This window comes from Capricornis sumatraensis, chromosome 6 (genome assembly GCF_032405125.1).
Source record: "Capricornis sumatraensis isolate serow.1 chromosome 6, serow.2, whole genome shotgun sequence".
Lineage (NCBI taxonomy): Eukaryota > Metazoa > Chordata > Mammalia > Artiodactyla > Bovidae > Capricornis > Capricornis sumatraensis.
The window spans coordinates 70,409,708-70,429,758 of record NC_091074.1 but is presented as its reverse complement, the minus strand read 5'-3'; the positions used below and the strand labels follow the sequence as shown (position 1 = coordinate 70,429,758).

At 43.9% G+C, this 20,051-nt stretch overlaps 1 protein-coding gene across 3 annotated transcripts in view; it reads right to left on the bottom strand.

Annotated features, from left to right (window-relative positions):
- Window positions 1–19,755, bottom strand: part of LOC138080927 (stimulated by retinoic acid gene 6 protein-like) — a 45,039-nt gene extending 25,284 nt beyond the window's left edge. For 2 of the 3 annotated variants that reach the window (XR_011145001.1, XM_068973818.1), the window contains exons 1-4: window positions 19,647–19,755; window positions 6,588–6,663; window positions 4,736–4,833; window positions 3,501–3,631 (exon numbers count right to left, since the gene is read on the bottom strand). Coding sequence is in view for 2 of the 3 variants with exons in the window: in XM_068973818.1 (XP_068829919.1) it covers window positions 3,501–3,631; window positions 4,736–4,833; window positions 6,588–6,663; window positions 19,647–19,666 (325 nt within the window). In the remaining variant the exon portion in view is untranslated. Of the gene's footprint in view, window positions 1–3,500; window positions 3,632–4,735; window positions 4,834–6,587; window positions 6,664–19,646 lie in introns of those variants that run through there. The other variant, XM_068973819.1, reaches the window with a different exon arrangement.
- Window positions 19,756–20,051: the final 296 nt, after the last annotated feature.

Here is a 20,051-nt window from a genome sequence, read left to right as displayed (position 1 = left end):
GGTGGAAGATGGGCAGGTAAGGGACAATATAAAAGGAATAACTGCTGTGAGGTTAGAAGCTGCAAGAGCATAATTTTTAAATTTACCCGAATTCACCCACCAGGATAGCAGAGTGAATAAGATAGCAAAATCATAAGCCCACAAACATCTACAACAAATCTAAGTGACAAGACCCATTTGATATCAACATCAGATTAAGAGGAAGCAGACAGCAGACAATAGGGTCTTTGAAAGCCCAAGAACAGAACCAAAGTTGCCAACAGATATTCACAGGAAATTGAAGCTGAAATAACAGCAGAAAATGGGCAAGGTGCTGAAGGTCATGATTCACAGGTGAGAATCAGCAGACTTTGGTGTTAGTAAGTCTGAAGATGCTGGATCTATCGCAACCCATGAACTCACTATACTAAATATCCAAGTCCCCTCCCAGGACAAGTCCAGGGTGACAGAGAAACTGTTGGCAGTAGGAATTCAAAATGAAAAGAATAAGAACATTAGGAGCTGGGAAGTAGTGAGTCCAAACAAAAATGGAGGTAAGAAGTCAACTCAGAAAATGTACGGTTATAATGAGGATACATACGTAAAATCATTTTGTGAAAACAGAAGAGGGAACCCTTGAGCCGTGAAGCAAGAAACAATGTTCTGGCCCAGCCAGATGTTCAACATATTCGTTTTCAAGGAAACACAGGTCAAGACAACAGTCAGATAATACTTCACACCTACTCAAATGCCTGTATCTTTTAAAAATGAAAATAGCAAGTATTGGATAGGATGTGGAAAAATTAGAACCTTCACACCTTGCAGGTCAATGGAACCAAATGGAGAGCCCAGAAATAGACCCATACACATGTGTAGTCAATCAATTTTCAACAAAGCTGCAAAGGCAGTTTAGTGGGCAAAGAGTAGGTTTTTGCAACAAGGAGTGTTGCAAATAAATGGATAGTCAAAGGCAAAAAAAAAAAAAAGAGGAATTCATTCTACACCTTACACTATAAGCAAAAAATTAATATGTATTATAGACCTAAATGCAAGACACCATAAGACTAAAACCTCTAGAAAGAACAAATAAGAAAATCTAAGTGATCTTAGATTAGGCAAAGATTTCTTATATGATACCATAAAAAGAAAAATGAAAATATTAGACTTCCTCAAAATTGTAAATGGAAGCTCTTCAAAAGACACTGTCGATAGAATGAAAACACAAGTCACAGATTGGGTGAAAATACTTGCAATTCATACATCTGATAAAGCACTTATATACAGAGTATATTAAAAAGAAAACTCTCTGGCGAAAGAAAAACACCAATACAGTATACTAACACATATATATGGAATTTAGAAAGATGGCAATGATGACCCTGTATGCAAGACAGGAAAAAAGACACAGCTGTGTATAACGGACTTTTGGACTCAGAGGGAGAGGGAGAGGGTGGGATGATTTTGGAGAATGGCATTCTATCATGTATACTATCATGTAAGAATTGAATCGCCAGTCCATGTCTGACGCAGGATACAGCTTACTTGGGGTTGGTGCATGGGGATGACCCACTGAGATGTTATGGGGAGGGAGAGGAGGGGGATTCATGTTTGGGAACACATGTAAGAATTAAAGATTTTAAAATTAAAAAAAAAAAGATACATATGGATCGGATTAAAAAAAAAGAAAACTCTCAAAACTCAACAATAAGAAAACAAAAAACAACCCAATTTTTTAAAGTAGGCGAATGATTGAACAGACAGTTCATCAAAGAACGTAGAGGGATAGCAAATAAGCATGAAAATATGCTCAACATCATTAGTCATTACAAAAGTGCAAATTAAAAGCACAATAAGATACCACTACATGCTTCTTAGAATGGTGAAAATTAAAAAGACTGACCATGTGTTGTCAAAAACAAAGAGAAACTGAAACTCTCATACACTGAGGAAGGTAATCAAAACTGGAAAAAACCACTTTGAAAAATAGTCTGACAGTTTCTTTAAAAATATAATCTACTTCATGGTCTTAATAATCCAGACATCCACTCATAGGTATTTATCCAAGAAAAGTGGAAACATACAAGGACTTGTAATCCTTTTAGCAGCTATATTTGTAATAGCCAAAAACTGAAAATAAATCAAATGTCTGTCAACTGGTGAATGGGTAAACAAACTGTGGTCTTTCCATATAGTAGAACACTACTCAGAAATGAAAAAGGAATGATTTCTGATACATGCTAAACATGTATGGATCTCAAAATAATGATGCTGGAGGGTGAAAGAAAACAGATCACTCCCCTAAGGAGAGGGGGAAAGTGCATTACATGTGATTCCATTTATATAATTGCCTGAGGCTGGGGGTGATGACAAGATACAGGTGGGAAGAAGACAGTACAAAGGGGAAAAAGTTAACTCTGGGGTTCATCATGGTGATTGTGGTAATGATTTCATAGATGCAAATATTTGCCATGGGCTTTCCAGGTGGCTGAGTGGTAAAGAATGCAGGAGACTCAGGTTCAATCTCTGGATTGGGAAGATCCTCTGGAGAAGGAAATGGCAACCCCCTCCAGTGTTCTTGCCTGAGAAATCCCATGGATAAAGGAGCCTGGTAGGCTGCAGTCCATGGGGTTGCAAAAGACATGACTGAGTGACCAAACAACAAATCTTAGCTTATATACTTCTAAGAGATACATCATTTTGGTTTCAATTTTCATCAAAAACTCTTAAAAACTAAGGAGATATTACATGTATAATATCATATAAGAAACGAATTGCCAGTCTAGGTTTGATGCATGATACAGGATGCTTGGGGCTGGTGCATTGGGATGACCCAGAGGAATGGTATGGGGAGGGAGGTGGGAGGGGGGTTCAGGACTGGGAACACGTGTACACCTGTGGCAGATTCATGTTGATTATGGCAAAACCAATACAATATTATAAAGTAATAATAATAATAATAATAAAATTTTAAAAAATTTAAAAAATAATAAAAATTTTAAAAAGAAGTAGAAAAAAAAAAACTAAGGAGATACTGTAGGCATTTGCTCATAGAGGACTGTAACTCAGGAGAGAGAACTGAACAGGACAGGAGAGGTTTGGGAGTCATTAGATTAGGGATGACTGAACTGTCAGAGAGCCCAGGGCATGGGGAACAAAGAGGCCTCAGATCAATGGCCAGAGAAGTAAGCACAGTTCTTTGAGGAAGCATCTGAATGCTTACTGATAGCAAGAAGGCAGTCATAGCTATCACTCAGGAGAGATGTTTACTGCAGGTGACAGAGAAGCTACCTTCTGAGCCTTCTATGTCTAAAGAACCTCTGAATCTAACTGGGAGAAAACGCCCGCAAATGAGCTTTGAAACCCTGTGGGCTCAACATTGACCTTGGGTAAGTAATAAGCTGAAAAGAATGCTGACAGTCCACAAAGTGTGTCCCCTGACCCCAGAGAACCCCTGCCATGCGGTCTCTAAGCAAGAATTTCCGTGGTGAAATTCCCAGCAGGTGTTGAGGCAGCACGTGTACCTTGGGCCCACTGCGGGACCAGCAGGGGCTGGTAACCTTCTGAGAACAAGAACATGACCTTATTGGCTGTGGCCCCAAAGGCGACTCCATAGGACCATCGATTACTGAAAGTGCCCACGAAGTCCAGAGGTCTGTGAATAAGAGAAGCAAGTCATGAAGCCAGAAGTGACTCACTCCCACAGTTCATCTCCAAAGTTAACTGCCCCGCGCTGGGGAGGAATTATTGATTAGTGAATTATTCATTTCCTCGGTGGCTCAGCAGGAAAGAATCCGCCTGCAATGCAGGAGATGTGGGTTCTGGAAGATCCCCTGGAGAAGGAAATGGCAACCAACTCCATTATTTTGGCCTGGGAAATCCCATGGACAGAAGAGCCTGGTGGGCTACAGTCCGTGGGGTCGTAAAAGAGTTGGACACGACTTAGAGACGAAACAACAACATATCCTGAGGCCCTCTGTGCTGATCTTGGGGCTAGATGTGGATTCAGGGTACTGACATGAGGGAGACAAAATCCTTGCCCTGGAGAAGTTCCAAGTCTGGGGAGCAAAAGCAAGGACATCAGCAGCCATGACAGCAAGCAAAATGGGCAAGTGACTCACTTCTCTGAGCCTGAGCTTATTCATCCATCACATGAGGATAACCACCTCTACCTTGTTGGGGTTCATCAGAGTAATGTAGTTAAAGCAGATGGTTCAGCGCCTGGGTCACAGTCAGTGTGCAATAAATGTTAACTATATCACCAATATTATTATTACTTACAGGGTGATGAGGCAGAGATGTGAAAATTAGAACTCAAGGAAAAATGTGGTAAAGGGAGCACAGATTCAGAATGGCAGAGCCAGAAAGGCCCTGAAATCTGCCTGGACCACCCAGCTTTCCTGGGACGTGGCTCATGCCTCCATCCCAACAAGGAAGCTTGCTGCCGCCAGTGACAGGGAACTCTCTCCCCTCTGCTTTCTGGAACAGCCATGGTGCTGAGCATGGGAAGGACTTTCCCACAGTAAGCTGAGCCTCCTTGAGATGTTTTAAGCATACCTGGGCAGCCCTGGGTGCTGAGGGCACAATGGCTTGGAACTGCATTCTGAATTCTCTGGGCATTGGGTGGGTTGGGGAAGGGGGAGGGGCAAGGCTATTCTTGGTGGGGAGGTAACTAAGAGTTAGCCTGGCCTTACAAATGGTGTTGGTCCCACACACAGAGTATCCCCAAGCTGTAGTTAGGAACCTTGGCTCAACTCACATGACCATTCCGAAGCGGTTCCGCAGAAGGTAAGTGTCATCTCTCTCTCTGTGTTGCTCTCTTCTTTGGAGAAAGGACAAGACCAAAATGATGAAAAACTACAGGAAGAGAAGATGGGTTTGCCATCAGGGAGTGTTCATCCTCAGACCCTCCGTGCCCTTACTGAAGGAGAGTGTGTGGGTGAGCAGGGCACTCAGAATGTCTAGGACTCAAACTCCAGACTCAGGGAGCTGGCTGTGTGCACCCCTAAGCTTCCAGAATGTTTTGTACTGAGCTTCCTTTTGTGTTGCCCTGAGTGGACATGGGTTCAAATCTTTCTTTCCCACTCACTGGCTTGAAGGGAGACTTAACTTCTCTGAATCTCAGTGCCCTCTTCTGTAAACAAACAAACAAACAAACAGATAATTGTTAGGTGGCAAATCCGTCTTTGCTTTTTATTCCTGTGATTCAGTCATCTCTCCGATACTTGATGCCCCTTTCCTGTTTTCCTTTTACTAGAAGTATCCCAAGAATTATCAACACTTGCCATCTCCATTTCCTGACCTCTCACTTGCTCTTCGACCCCCTAACCTGGCTTCTGCCACCATCACTCCACGGAAGCAGTGCTGGTCAAAGTCACTAATTACCACCTTGTTGCTCAACCCAAACATAAACATTAAGCCAGCTCTGCTTGGCCTCTCAGCAGCATCACTGTTGACCTTTTCCTCCTCTTTGAAATACTCTCCTCTCTATGCTTCTGTCAGCCACACTTTTCTGGTTTTCTTTCAGTACTTCTCAGTCTCCTTTGCTGGATCATTCTTTACCCAGCCGCTGGATGTGGAGGTCCTCAGGGTTCACCCAAGGGCCGCTCCTCTCACTCCCTGACTCTCTCTTCCTCAGTGATCCTACCCGTGTCCATGCTTTCCATGGCCACCAAATACATAGAAGACTCACAAACTTAAGTTTCCAGCCCAGACTTGGTCCAGAATTGTATGTCCAACTGCACGGTTAGTATTTCTTTTTGATGTGTTGAATGCTTCTTAAATTCAGTTTGTCTTAAACAGAACTCATGAGTTTCCTCCCTGTCCTGTTCCTTTACCCACACCAAACTTGGATCTCTTCTAATTTTCCTTAACAAGCGGATGGCAAATACCACCATCCTTCCAACTGTGCAAATCAGAAACTGAAGAGTCATTCTCTCCCTGACCTCTCTAAACAACCTGTTAGTAGGTCCTACTGATTTCACCTTCTGAACATCTCGAGTTGACCACCATCATCTAGGATGATGTAAAATTACCTCAGCTGGACCTCTGCAACCATCCCCTCATTGGTCTTCCTCCCTCCTGTCTTGCTTGCCTCCAACCAGATCCCCAATTGCAACCAAAGTGATCGTTTCAACACATAAATCTGATCGCACCATACTCATGCCAGAAATCCTCCAATTACTCCCCATCGTATTCAGAACAAAGACAAATCTCCTGCACACAGAACCTGGCCCTGCCCCACCTCCCCAGACACTTCTACCTCATTCTCCACTCCAGCCACACTTGCCTTCTCAGCTCCTCACAATCTCCATGTTCCCTACCCCCGTGGAGCCTTTGCACAACCTCTCCTCTTTGCTTGAAATGTTCTTACTACATCTTCCAACAGACCTTAGCTCCAGCATTGCTTCCTCAGAAAAACCTATTTTGACTTCCCTACAAGTCAGTGTTCCTGACTCTTGGGACCTTCAAAGCCTTCTTCTGCCTGTGTTTTTGGTGCATAATGTAAGTCAGCAAGTCTCTGCTGACCTATTCAGACCCCTGTGGAAGCCTGTGTATGGGGGGTGGCTCCCCTTCTCTCCCCTCACTGACCCTCCTCTGCCTTCACTTACTGATGGGATGAGGGAGTAATGGAGGAAGAGCTCCATGTCCACTGAGCTGTCACAAGTGCCGTTTAGATGCCTGGTCCTGAAAAACAGCCAAAATACTCATTCACATCATCAGTCACTGTTGTGGTCATTGACCCTTAAGCCGTGAGCATCACTGTCAGGAATTTGACTTTGTAGCCCACTGAGATCATCTGATCTTTTTTAACGTCACTTTCTGAGTCAGTGCTGCTCACCTGTGATGTGTCTTCCCTAAGTGGATTAATCTTCTTTCACAACTCTTTCTCCAGCTTAATAATCTATACAATTGTCCTACTAACTGGCTCCAACTCCTTCTTATCTTGGTGACATAGTCCAGGACAGATTCAGGTTTCCCTGGAGCCCAAAGCTTATCATTTGGATGTTCTTTTCAAATAAAACTACAAAAATATCTTAACTGCTCATATTTTAAAGAAAACACATCACCATGTAAACAGTTAACCAAGGTGCCTCCCACCCTCCCAGAACCTTGGTAGGGTCCTGCAAGTGAGAGGTCCTGAGATTTAAGCTCCAGAAACTTCACAGGAAAGCAGTCTTTTGACATGGTTTTTCGTAATCAGAGGTCAAGAAGCATCTGCTCGCTCTGATTCACTGCTGGGCTACTGGGGCAGGACAGCAGTCATCTGGATGGCAGGCTATGGACTTTGTCCTCTCCAGACCTCACAGCCTGCAGGACAGGGCTGCTGGGTCTCCTGTCTGAAACACATGACAGCAGGCTTGTGGCCTCTCTTTGAGAGGGACCTGCTCCTCTTGGGGTCCCAGCACACTTCTTCTCGCCACTCTGACTTGCACTGCACCACCTCAGCACATGCTCACCCTCCAGATCCTTGCTCACTCTGTGCCCCACTCCTGCAGCTTCCATCTGGCCATTCCCCAGACTTCCCTTCTGGCCAGCTTTCCCCTCAGAAGTCTCAGGGAAACCCATGAACATAAACGCGTGTGTGGGTGCTAAGTCACTTCAGTCGTGTCCGACTCTTTGCAACCCTATAGACCGTATACAGCCTGACAGCCTCCTCTGTCTGTGGGATTCTCCAGGCAAGAATACTAGAGCAGGTTGTCATGCCCTCCTCTGGGGAATCTTTTCCACCTAGAGATCAAACCCGCATCTCTTGTCTTCTGCATTGGCAAGCGGGTTCTTTACCACTACTGCCACCTGGGAAGCCGGAGCATAACATATTCCCTTGAAATTCTTTGCGATTCCAGTACTCCATGGTGATGTCTAAACCATAAGACTGAAATATCCTAGAAGTGTTGGGGTAGTGGCGGTGGGAACTCATGCTGTTAGAAATGTGATAGAACTGTAAAAGTCAGAACTCCATTTTTTGGAAGGTAAATTGAGTACATACATCAATCTCCCCATCCTATACAAAAGCCTCAAAATTTAAAAGAAAGGAAAAAGTAGCCCTATTTGAAAGCAGGAAAGAAGTCTATTAGAAGACGCTGAATGATGGAGTGCAATTAGGACAAGACCAAAGAGAAGAAGCATCAGCCAGCATGGCTGCAGACTGGGACCACGAAGAAAGTGCTCTGCATCCACATGCAAGAGGCTGACACGGGGGGGGCTGCTGACAGACCACAGAATGAAGAGTCGGGGGCGACAGACCCAAGTGTCCTCTCACCATGCTGATCAGCCAGGGGCAGGGAGTTTATCTCTCTGGGAATAGTATACATGCGTCCGAGAGAAAAGGCAGTGCCCCAGATCACAGGTGGCACCTGGGAGGGACCAGGCTCTTTGGAAGAAGATTGGCTGCTGAGGTACCCCATCTATCGGCACTTCCCACCTCTGCCCTGCTGCACGGAAAGCACACTTTAGTATTAGCTGCTGCGGCAGCTGCCACGCACACCCCAATAAATATCCCAGTGGAAAGCTCTATCACAAAGATAAGCACCCAATCCAGAGCCATCAAACATGAGGAAAGATTACACTGTGAAAGGGAGCCAAAAATTCAACAGACAGAGGTGCTTACTCCTGAGGAAATGAAGCTAATACAGAACTTTTTTGAGACACAGTGTAGAGGAAATTGTCCACAAGAAGAATGAGCATAGGAGGAAGTTATTGTTGTTGTTTAGTCGCTAAGCCATGTCCAACTCTTGGCGACTCCATGGGCTGTAGCCCGCCAGACTCTTGTCCATTGGATTTCCCAGGCAAGAATACTGGAGTGGGTTGTCATTTCCTTCTCCAGGGGATTTTCTTGACCCAGGGATCAGACCTGTATCTCCTGCATTGCAGGCAGATTCTTTACCACTGAGCCACCAAGGAAGCCCCCTAGGAAGAAGTAGAGGGATGCAAAAAGTCACAATAAGCAAAGAAATTAGCAAAACTTCCCATTATTCCCAAGCACAGAATTTTAAACACACACACATATAGATTAACACACATTGTTAGAAACACAAGGACTCGAAAAGACCCGTTCTAAAAGAAATATTGGAGAAAATTCTCAATTAAGAAGAAAAACAAATCTAGGAGGAAGGGAAAGGATTTAAAAGCAACAACAAATGGAGGAATTAGGGGGGAAATATCTAGATAAGTAATTATTGTGAAATAAAATGTTTGAAATGTCAATTTGGAGTTGAAATACCAGATGATACCTCACATGGAAGGGTAGGAACATGTGTAGATATATAGGGAAGTGAAATGAGGACCAAGTTCTTGTCATGTTTAGGAGGATGGTGTAGAAATCTGTTTTATTTTTCTGGGATTTATAAGTAAAATATAATTCTAAGTAAGTATGTTAAAAGTCCACAGTTAGCCACCAGAAGGATATAAATGGAAAGCAAATCAATGTACTAAAAAGTGAATATGAAGAAATAAAAATTCAATCACTCCAGCAAAGCACAGGAAAATAAAAAAATGAAATAAAGGCCCAAATTGAAACACCACAAGAACAAAACTGTCCAAAGAGTAGTAAGCCACCAGCAAGGGAAGAAATACAAACATTCAATAAATTCTTAAAATTTCAACTAGTAATAAAAGGAGAAATTAAGATGAAATGCTGCCTTATCTATTTTTAGTGTTTAGCTATTTGCATGGCTGCACGGGGTGTTAGCTGCTGCATGCCGGGTCTTTAGTCTCTGTTGCAGCATGTGGGATCTTCAGTTGCAGCATGTCAACTCTAAGTTGGGACATGTGGGATTTTGTTCCCTGACCAGGGATTGAACCTGGGTCCCCTGCATTGGGAGCATGGAATATTAGCCACCGGGCTGTTGCCCTAATGGTCTGGGAGCGAGCGACGAGAATGAAGACAGAACAGGAAATCTGGTGCAATGGGTCAGGGGACCCGACCTCTATTGGACTGAGGGAGTAATTTTGATTAATGGTTCCTATGCAACTGTATGGGACTGGTCCCCTAAGGGGTATGCAGTCTCTAACTGCTTTCATCAAAATCAGTCCTGCAGTCCTCACAGAAGGCTGCATTGGCAGGTGCATAAAGTCTTTGACCATACTAATATTACCATTTATTCAGATCATCCAATTATATGGCATGTTAGTGGCATGTCACCCCCCTTCCCACAACTGGATAAAGAAAGAGGGCAAGGAGAGATTTGGAGATTGGCTTTAAGTCTTAAAAAATTCTAAATTTGGGATGGACATTATTCTGATAAAACTCATTATTTATTGACATTTAATACCAGTACCAACTGGACATTTTATATTCAGTCTTGTGTGAGAAATTCTTATGTGCTCTTGAAAGGAACAATTTCTATCAATGAAAGTGTACAAGAACTTTCTTGCCAGGATTGCAAATTATATACTTGCTTAAATTCTTCACTTTATAATTCTAATCACTCATTTGTTATATTAAGAAGGAGATTGGGAATATGGCTTCCAGTAAATCAAACCAGACCTTGGGAAGGTTCTCCTAAAACACATACGCTCTTTTAAAGGTTATGAAGAAAGTACTACAACGTTCCAAAAAGTTTATTGGACTCCTTATAGCAGCTATTGTGGGAATTATTGCTATAGCCCTGACCGCAGCAGTAGCTGGAGTGACATTGCATCAAACTATACAAACGACTGCATTTGTACAGCGGTGGCACCAAGAGGCAAGTTCTGCCTGGGGAAGTGAAACCCACATAGGCCAAGAAATTAACGAACGATTGATTCATTTAGAAAGTGCAGTTCTCCTACTAGGGGACGAAGTACAAAATCTTAAATCACAAATTCATCTCAAGTGTGATTGGAATATCTCTTTATTTTGTGTCACACCTCGTAAATATAATCAAAGTGCATATACTTGGGATCAATTATTTAAACATTTGAGGGGACATGTTCATAATAATTTATCCTTAGATATTTCCCAATTATGGCTACTATTTCTAATATGCAGAATGCTCGCTTACAATTACTCCCAGAAACTGATTTATTTGAAGAAATTGAGGAAAGCTTACATAAACTTAACCCCATGATGTGGATTAAAACTTCAGGAGGAGGATTGCTTGGTACTATAATATCAGGATGTATGTTTTTAACTGTTTTGTGTCTAGTCCTCAGATGCATGAGAATTGATGAAGAAAAAGTTGCTCAGACGGCGTCTCTACTCCTGAAAAAACAAAAGGGGGGAAGATGTAGTGGGAATTCCTAGTAATGTACTTTCACAGCCTTGAGAAATTCCATAGAAATAGCACCTGGAAAAACAGCATATATTAAGAAACTGTGTTAATGATTATCTTTCATGTTTTTCTTAAGAATAATCTTGATACAAACCCCCAAGGCCAGACCCAGAAGGGAGTATGACTGGGATCATGAAAGCATGGACCTTGTAACTTTAGGTCAGTGTCAGGCATGAACGCTGCCTACGCACTTGCTGATTGTTTCCGAGACTAGCCCAAAAGTGAGAGGCCTGGGGTAAAAACAAGGAGATCTGCACTATGTCAGTGCAGTGTCTTGGGAAAGATAAGATAAAAAAAAGCCTTGTAGTCTGCAGTTTGGAATAAAAGCTGGACTCAGAGTGGACTCTGCACCTCAGTCCAATAGAGGCTGCAGGTCCCCTGACCCATTGCATCAGATTTTGTGTTCTGTCTTCATTCTCGTCACTCGCTTCCGGACCATTAGGACAACACTGGACCTCCAGGGAAGACCCTGTCTTATCTATTAGAGTGGGAGTTATTGACAATACTACTCAGAATTACTGAAGGTCAAGACAAGTTGGTATTCATTTACTGATAATCAAAGTGCAAGGAGATATAGCCATTCTGAGGATTAATTTTGCAATATATACCGAGGACTGTTAAAATACAGCAATTCCACTTCTAGGAATTCTAATTCTAAAAAGTATACACTAAGGAAATAATCAGAGAGATGACTGGGGACATGTACTAGAATGCTAAAAATTTCATTCTTCCTCCCTCCCTCCTATGTGTGCTTAACATTTTAAATGTAATATATGCTTATTGTAAAATATTCAGAATATTAACAAATGTAAAAAGTACTAATAAAAGCCCTTTTCCCTTCCATAATTATGTTTTTGTAACCTGTAGTTTCAAGCAAAAATGGGATCAGACTAAAGTTGTCTGATTTGATTGATTTCTTCATTTAATCAATAAAAGAAAGGGAAAGATTTTTATTATTAAGAAGGGCAATTTCTCATGTCAGAATATACAGACCCACAGATCTCTTTCTGTGGGGTGACTCTGCCTGCACATATTCGCTGCTGGACCTGCCTCCTGCTTGGAGGGCTGAGACGAGGGTTGGTCTGGCAGTGGCTAGAAGCAGGTGAGCTCAGAGAGAGTAGAGAGAGGAGCTCTCTAAATAAGGGCTCTATCTATGCATCCCCTCCAGCATGAACAGGTGACCTTGACTTGGGGTCAACCCAAGTTAGAAGGCCACTGAGACCCCCTTCTTGGTCTCTGAGACTCACACTACTTCCTAATGGGTCCAGGGCTGTTGGGGCAGATCTGTTGAGGGGTGAACCACAAAACAGCACCCCCAAATGTAGAAAATCTAATTTCCACAGATGACAACTTGGAACCGTGTTTGTGATATATTGTTAAGGGAAACATATTATAAAACAACACGATCCCAAGTTGTGAAGAATGGTAATCTCTGTGTAGTGGGATTTGAGTCCATTCTACTTTTTAAAAGTGATTTTCCCGAATCGTCCAAGGGTACTGCATAGATGTAGTGCTTGGCAACTGCTTAGAACAGTGCTTAACACAAAATAGGCAGCAATGAACATACGCTGGATGAATGACTGGGTTTTGTAATCAGGGAAAAGACTGGAGGTTTTTTGCTTGGATCCCAGAGCAATAAAACACCATTCTGAAGGGAAGCTGCCCAAGAATCAGCATAAAGTGAAAATATGCAAGATTTGTTCTATGACGGGGTATAAATTATAAATCTTTCATTAACTGAAAGATAGAAAATTTAAAAATTGTTTAATAAATAAAAAATAAAGATTTAAAATTAAAAGTAATGAGGATGAGTCCAAGCAATGACACAAAACTGGTACATCTAGAGCACAGGTCATCTGCATTCCTAACTTCTTTCTCTGACACTCCTGTGCTGATCGCCTGCTGGGGGCAGTACGGTGTCTCTGTGCCCCACAGTCCTGCTTCCTTTGGCCCTAATGTTATCACTCTACAGTCATCAAACGTATGATAGTAGCTTTTATCAATTGATGTCACTTTATTACGTATCACTATCTCCTTAGGAATTCTATCTTATGTTATCTTATGTAGTCTTTACAAGTAGCAGATGGTAATAACTCCTTTTCAGAATGAGAAACTGGAGCCAGGAGAGGTTTCCTGACTGGCCCAGGAGGAGGTGAGGCTGGGAGCCAGGCGCTGCTATATGACACCATCCTCCCAGCCCCTGCTGCTAGCTCACGTGGCTCCTCAGAGCTCCGAGAGTTCGCTGACCTTCCGGGCTGTGGCTGACTCATCTCTGATCCTAAATCCAGTCCAGCACCTGGCACAGACAGGATTAGGGCATGTTTGTTAAATTCCATGGGAACTTCCCTCCGGAAGTTGAGGCCCAAAGAGGGCCAGTGAGCAGAAAACGTCACAAAGCCCAGGTTATTCCAAGTCCAGCTCAAGGTGCTCAGTGAGCGTGGCACCGGCCACCCTGGGGGCAGAAAAAAGGGAACTGGTTCCCACTGCTGAGTGCAGAGAAGGGATGAGAAGGAGGAAGAGGTGTGTGCACTGTGTGTGTGTGCATGTGTGTGCATGAGCATACCTGTCCGTGTGATGCCTCCAGCAATGAGGCAGCCTGTGTGCCAGGGTCTCTGGGGTCAGCCCAGCCCCACTTTTGTGAATCCCTTCAATCCCCTAACACACAGGCTCCTCCTAGTCCTGCCTGGAGCTGGAGGCAGATGTGATAGTATGCTCAAACTGGCTTGTATCAGCTTGGGACTGTCACATTATCAGGAATTTTGCAAGCCAGTTTGTAAACACCACCACTGGTAAAAATTGAAATATACAAATGCATAATTAAATAAATTATTAAAAAGGAAAGTAGTAAAGCCTGAAAACCCATCACCTCCTAATTACTTTGCTACCTTTTGCTGTGATTTATCTCTGGAGGTTATACTTGCAGGATGAAAACTCTGTGTTATGGATTGTGCTACTTCCGTACCTCCCTTCACACCTCCATTCAGCGACATCACATCATTAGCTTGAAATCAGCCAGGCTGGGAGTATTTACACCAGGAAGATGGGGGAGCACTGCAAATCAGGCTCTGATTTGTGTTCTGAGACTGTCTAGAAAGTGACAGAGAAAATGTTAACAAGGCAGATTAAATTTAAACATGTTTGTAGCCATTACATTATGAATAGCAAAAAAAAAAAAAAAAGGAAATATTCTTCTAGAATTTAAAATTCTTATCTCATTCATCCAAAAAGGAGTTTCTGGCAAATGAAATTCTGACTCACACCTTGTTTCCACTGTTGCACGTTTGCCTTACTCATTAATGTCAATAAATGTATCAACCAACACTCGTGTCAGAAATAAACTCATGGGTCAATGGCAGGTTGACTACATATACAAGAGTTCTGGTAAAAATCAATGAAAGCATTCTGTGAGATTTAATTGGGTCTGTGCAGTTTGCAAGAAAGATCATTATATATTTGTTATTTGTAAATTATCTGTGATACCCTATTCTATCAGTACAATTCCCTGCTTTTGGACCAAAGAAAAGTTTTCTTTCTTGGGTTGGAGAGGGACACTCATTGGCTGTTTCTACCTCCTCATATGCCAGACCCCATCTGCTCCTCTGTCCTCAGAGTATCTGGGGTCAGCCCTCTCCAGACTGAGTGCCCCCTCAGCTCCAATCCAGTGCACGTCCATGGGCAGCTGCCCTGGTGTCTCTGGCCTCCTGCTAGGTGAGGGAGTGTCTGGGACTCCCCTGCCCTGGGTTCCTGATCACACAGTGGACTGAAGTCCTTCACCTGGTTAACCAGTAGCCTGAGTGCTCTGCACACCTGGCCCCATGATCAGTGTCCCGCTCCACACTACAGGTTGGGGGTGGGGGGGTGGATGGGGCGGGCAGAACACAGCCAGCTTGCCCAGAATGGCCCCTCTGTCCTCCGGAGCCACCAGCCTCCTCTGAGGCCCTCATGTAAAGGCACCTGGCCAGGAAATACCACTTTGAGCCCACCCAGCCCTGCTCCTAAAAGTGCCAAGGCTTCCTAGTCTCAGATGAGCCCAGGGTCTCAGTTTGGTTACTTGTGAACTGAGATAGTTGGACTGCTTGGGACTCAGTCCACAATCACAGCAGGGAGCCCACTCTGTGGAAGTCTTCATACATCTGTGTCCCCCACTGGAGGAGGTGCTCCCTAGGGGCAGGGACCTTCCTCATTCTTCTTATGTGTTCGGCTCCTGACCCAGAATGTGGCAACAACAGGTGCCCACTATGCTTAGTCATTCAGTCGTGTCCAACTCTTTTCGACCTCATGGACTATAGCCCACCAGGCTCCTCTTTCCATGGGATTCTTCTCCAGGCAAGAATACTGGAATGGGTTGCCATGCCTTCCTCCAGGGGATCTTCCCAATCCAGGGATCAAACCCAGGTCTCCCAAGTTGCAGGCAGATTCTTTACTGTCTGAGCCACCAGGGAAACCCTGGTGCCCACTAATGCTTCCTAAATGGATAGATGGAAAGTTAACCTTTCTCAAGGGCCTACAGTATGCCAAGCTATCCCTCAAGGGTATGCTTTTATTAACTAATTTCAGCTTCATGATAGCCCTGTGAGAGGTACCATCATCACCCCATTTCACCTATGAGCAAACTGGAGCACCAGAAGGTAAGGAAACACATCCAAGCTTCCCCAGCCAGTGAGCGGCTGAGTCTGCATCCCCCTCAGCTGGCCTCTGACAGCTTCCCCAGAAAGCCAGTCCCATGCGCCTTTCTGTCTGTTTCTCTCCCCACTGCCTGCTGCTCTGTCCCTGTCTGTCACTTTCAGTGACTCTCTGAGAATCAGGGAGAGACACACTGATACCCTGTTTTGATTCCATTTTTTTCCCCAGGGCCGTTGTCTGTCTGCTCTGTGTGTCCAAATCAGTATTTTTCTCCTTTGCCGTGACTACTCCCATTCATCTGGACCTTGCTGTACAGCTAGGCCAGGGCTTCCCAGGTGACTTAGTAGGTAAAGAATCTGCCTGCAGTGCAGGAGATGCAAGAGATTCGGGTTCGATCCCTGGGTCAGGAAGATCCCTTGGAGGAGGGCATGGCAACCCACTCCTGTCTTCTTGCCTAGAGAAGCCCATGGACAGAGGAGCCTGGTGAGCTACAGTCCATGGGGTAGCAAATAGTAAGACACGACTGAAGTGACTGAACACGCACGCATGTACAGCTGGGAATGATCAGCTCTGGTTGGTAACCTCTATCAGAGGGTGTGTATGGGCTGTTTTCATGCATCTGTGAGTCCTCAGATCTACCCAGAGGAAAAGCCTGGGATTTGGAGTTAGAAACCTCGTGAGCTTGGGTGAATCATTTCTCCTGTTGAATCCTTGGTTGCTTTATCTGTAGAATGGATGGGATGCCAGCACTTTCCTAGATCCTTAGAGGATGGATAGGAATGGTGATTTGTTAACTGACAAGTACCATGCTTGCTGGGCCTCAGGCCTGCTTCCACCTTCTCTACGACTGCCTCCCACAGATGCTGTTTCATGAGGTGGGAGTGGAGTATTCCAGGCAGCAGCCTGGCCCCCAGCAGACCCTGCGGTCCCTCCTGGATGTGGGGTCTGACATTATCAAGAGACACAGGAGCCACAGAACCAAGGAGCTGGACTCCTGGCTGGGTGTCTTGGCTCCACTGTTTAACCAGCTGGTCAACTGACTCAGAGAGACAGAATCAGCTCAGCCAAGTTGGGAACAGAGCTCTTTCCCAGGGCAGAAGGACTGCAAGAATTTCCCTGTCTTGAGCAGGGCACTGTAGTAAACAACAGAGCTTTACAGTTTATAAAGAACCCTCATCACCAAGGTCTCACTGGATCCTGAGAGAACACCAGTCAGAGGGAAACTATCACTTGTTCTTGGTGGGACTCAAACACACGTGATAACTTTAAGATGAGCTATTGATTGGCCTTTCGTCTCTGGCCTGGTTCTTTGTTCCATCTTCTCCCAGGGCCTCCCTGTTTCCTCCTCTGGGTGTGCAGATCTCTGTTTATTCTCCTTTGCCTTGGCCTTACCCTTTCAATTGGAGCTTACTGTTCAGAGAAGAATGGTCTGCATCTGGTAGCTACCCTCCTTTGGAGAGAGTGTATGGAAATGTTTTCACCCATATCTGGCAAGTTCAGGCAGAGTTACCACGCAAAAAATGTGTGATTGAAGAAGACAAAGGCCACCCCCCCTTTTTTTTTTGCTCCCTTCCATTCTTAACTGTCCTAAAAAGCACCATTTATTTTTATTTCTTTTATAACCTTACCCTTGTTTACTGTGCTTTTCCTAATAACTTCTTATACCTGACTCCTCACCCTAACATCTTTTTTTGTCTTTAGCTGCAGATGGTATTTAGGGTGACAAACTTCAGTCATTGGGAGAGTTAACTCAGTTTTCCTAGGTCTCCCACATATTCAGGAGGTATACACGTGCACGTGTGCTAAGTTGCCCCAGTTGTGTCCAACTCGGTGCAACTCTATGGACTCTAGCCTGCCGGGCTCCTCTGTCCATGGGATTCTCCAGGCAAGAATACTGGAGTGGGTTCCCATGCCCTCCTCCAGGGGATCTTTCCGACCCAGTAATCAAACTTGCGCCTCTTACATCTCCTGCATCGGCTGGCAGGTTCTTTATCACTAGCACCACCTGGGGAGCCCATACAGAAGGTATACATGTTATTAAACATTTGTTTATCTCCTGTTAATCTTTTTTTTATTACAGGAGTATCTTGGTCAAGAACCTAGAATAGAGGAAATATTTTTTCCTTCCCCACGATAACATCTTGCAACAATCTAGACAGAGAATCCCCTGATACCAGGAAGCAATGGTTCTCCTTTTTGAGTAGTCTTTTTAGTTTTAGAATCATTTAAGATGAAATGTTTAAGTTTAAATGTTTGAATGAGAATTCTTAATTCATGACATCTAGACATGACTTTACAGCTCTCAAATGCCTTTCATATTCTTTTCTCATATGATCTTTACAAAGCTGTGGGTTAGGACAGGGGTTAATAGGTGAGGAAACTGACTAATAGATGAGAAAACGGAGGCTTTAAGATCTACTAGAAACTACAGAGCCAGGTTCCAAACCCAGATCTTCTGGGCTCTTCCCATTCTGTAACTTCAGAATGAAGACAAACTGAAATCTGTTCACTGACCCAAGAACCTATCTGTGGTTCTCTGCTCAGTGCCCCCTGCCAAATTACATAGACCATGCCTTCTTCCCGGTTCCATGAATCACCAATAGCAAAGACAGTCACCAGGTTTCTCAAAAAACTAAAAATAGACTACCATATGACCTAGCAATTTCACCTTTGGGAATATATCTGAAAACAACAAACACACTAAGTTGAAAGGATACATGCACCACAATGTTTGTAGTAGTACTATTCACAACAGCCAAGATATGGAAGCAGCTCAAGTGTCCATCAACAGATGAATGGATAAAGAAGATATCCTTTTTAGCCACGAAAAGGACAAGATGCTTGCCATTTGCAACAATATGGGTGGACTTGGAAGTTATGCTAAGTGAAATAAGTCAGACAGAGAAAGACAAATATCAATTGATATCATGTATATGTAGAATCTGAAAAATACAACAAACTAGTGAACATAACAACAACAGCAGAATATAACAACAAAAGTGAATATAACAACAACAAAAAAACAGACCCATAGACACAGAGAACAAATTAGCGGTTACCAGTGGTGAGAGGGAGGGCTTCACAGGTGGCACTAGGCATAAAGAACCTGTCTGCCAATGCAGGAGACGTAAAAGATGTGGCTTTGATCCCCAGGTGGAGGAGGTCCCCTGGAGAAGGGCATGGCGACCCACTCTGGTATTCTTGCCTAGAGAATCCCAAGGAAAGAGGAGCCTAGCTGGCTATGATCCATAGCGTTGCAAAGAGCTGGACACGACTGAAATGACTTGACGCCTGCGTGCATGCAGTGGCGAGAAGGAAGTAGAGAGGGGCAAAACAGGGGTAGGAAATTAAGAGGTACAAACTATTATGCATAAAATAAACTACCAGGATATATTGTACAATATAGGGAATATAGGGCTTCCCTAGTAGCTCAGACAGTAAAGCGTCTGCCTGCAATGCAGGAGACCTGGGTTCAATCCCTGGGTCGGGAAGATCCCCCAGAGAAGGCAATGGCAACCCACTCCAGTACTCTCACCTGGAAAAGCCCATGGATGGAGGAGCCTGGTAGGCTATAGTCCATGGGGTCACAAAGAACTGGATACAACTGAGCAACTTCACTTTCATATGGAATATAGTCTATATTCTATAACTACAAATAGAGCACAACCTTTAAAAATTATGAATCACTACATTGTGCATCTGTAACTAATGTTGTACATCAACTGTACTTCAATTAAAGTACTTCTTTTAATTAAAAAATTACTTGTCTCAAGCTGGGCCCTGATAACTCACCTTGCATTTGGGGGAAACATCTTGGTGGAAAAGCACTGCTTGCCACCCTGCTGAGCAATCTGCTTCTCTGAATTGTTCTTTGGGCTTCTCTGGCCTCTCGTTGAGTGCTTCTGGTATTCTGATGTTCTGCCCAGTTTCTGTCACATCATCCAAAATTCCTCAGACAAAAACAAACATCTAGTCAAATATTTACTAGAGAAATGACAGTATGTGGTGGCCTCCTTCCTTGTTTGGGAACACTACTGGCTGTTCTTTGGCTCTTCCACCCTTCCCATGATTTCTCATTCAAAATCAGGAACTGCCCTCCTATTTTCTCTTTCTGAGACTCCTGCAATCTCTTTTAGTCCCTGCTGGTGGTGGGCACTGGCTCCTTGAGATACTGAAGCTTTGTTCAGCAGTTGAGGC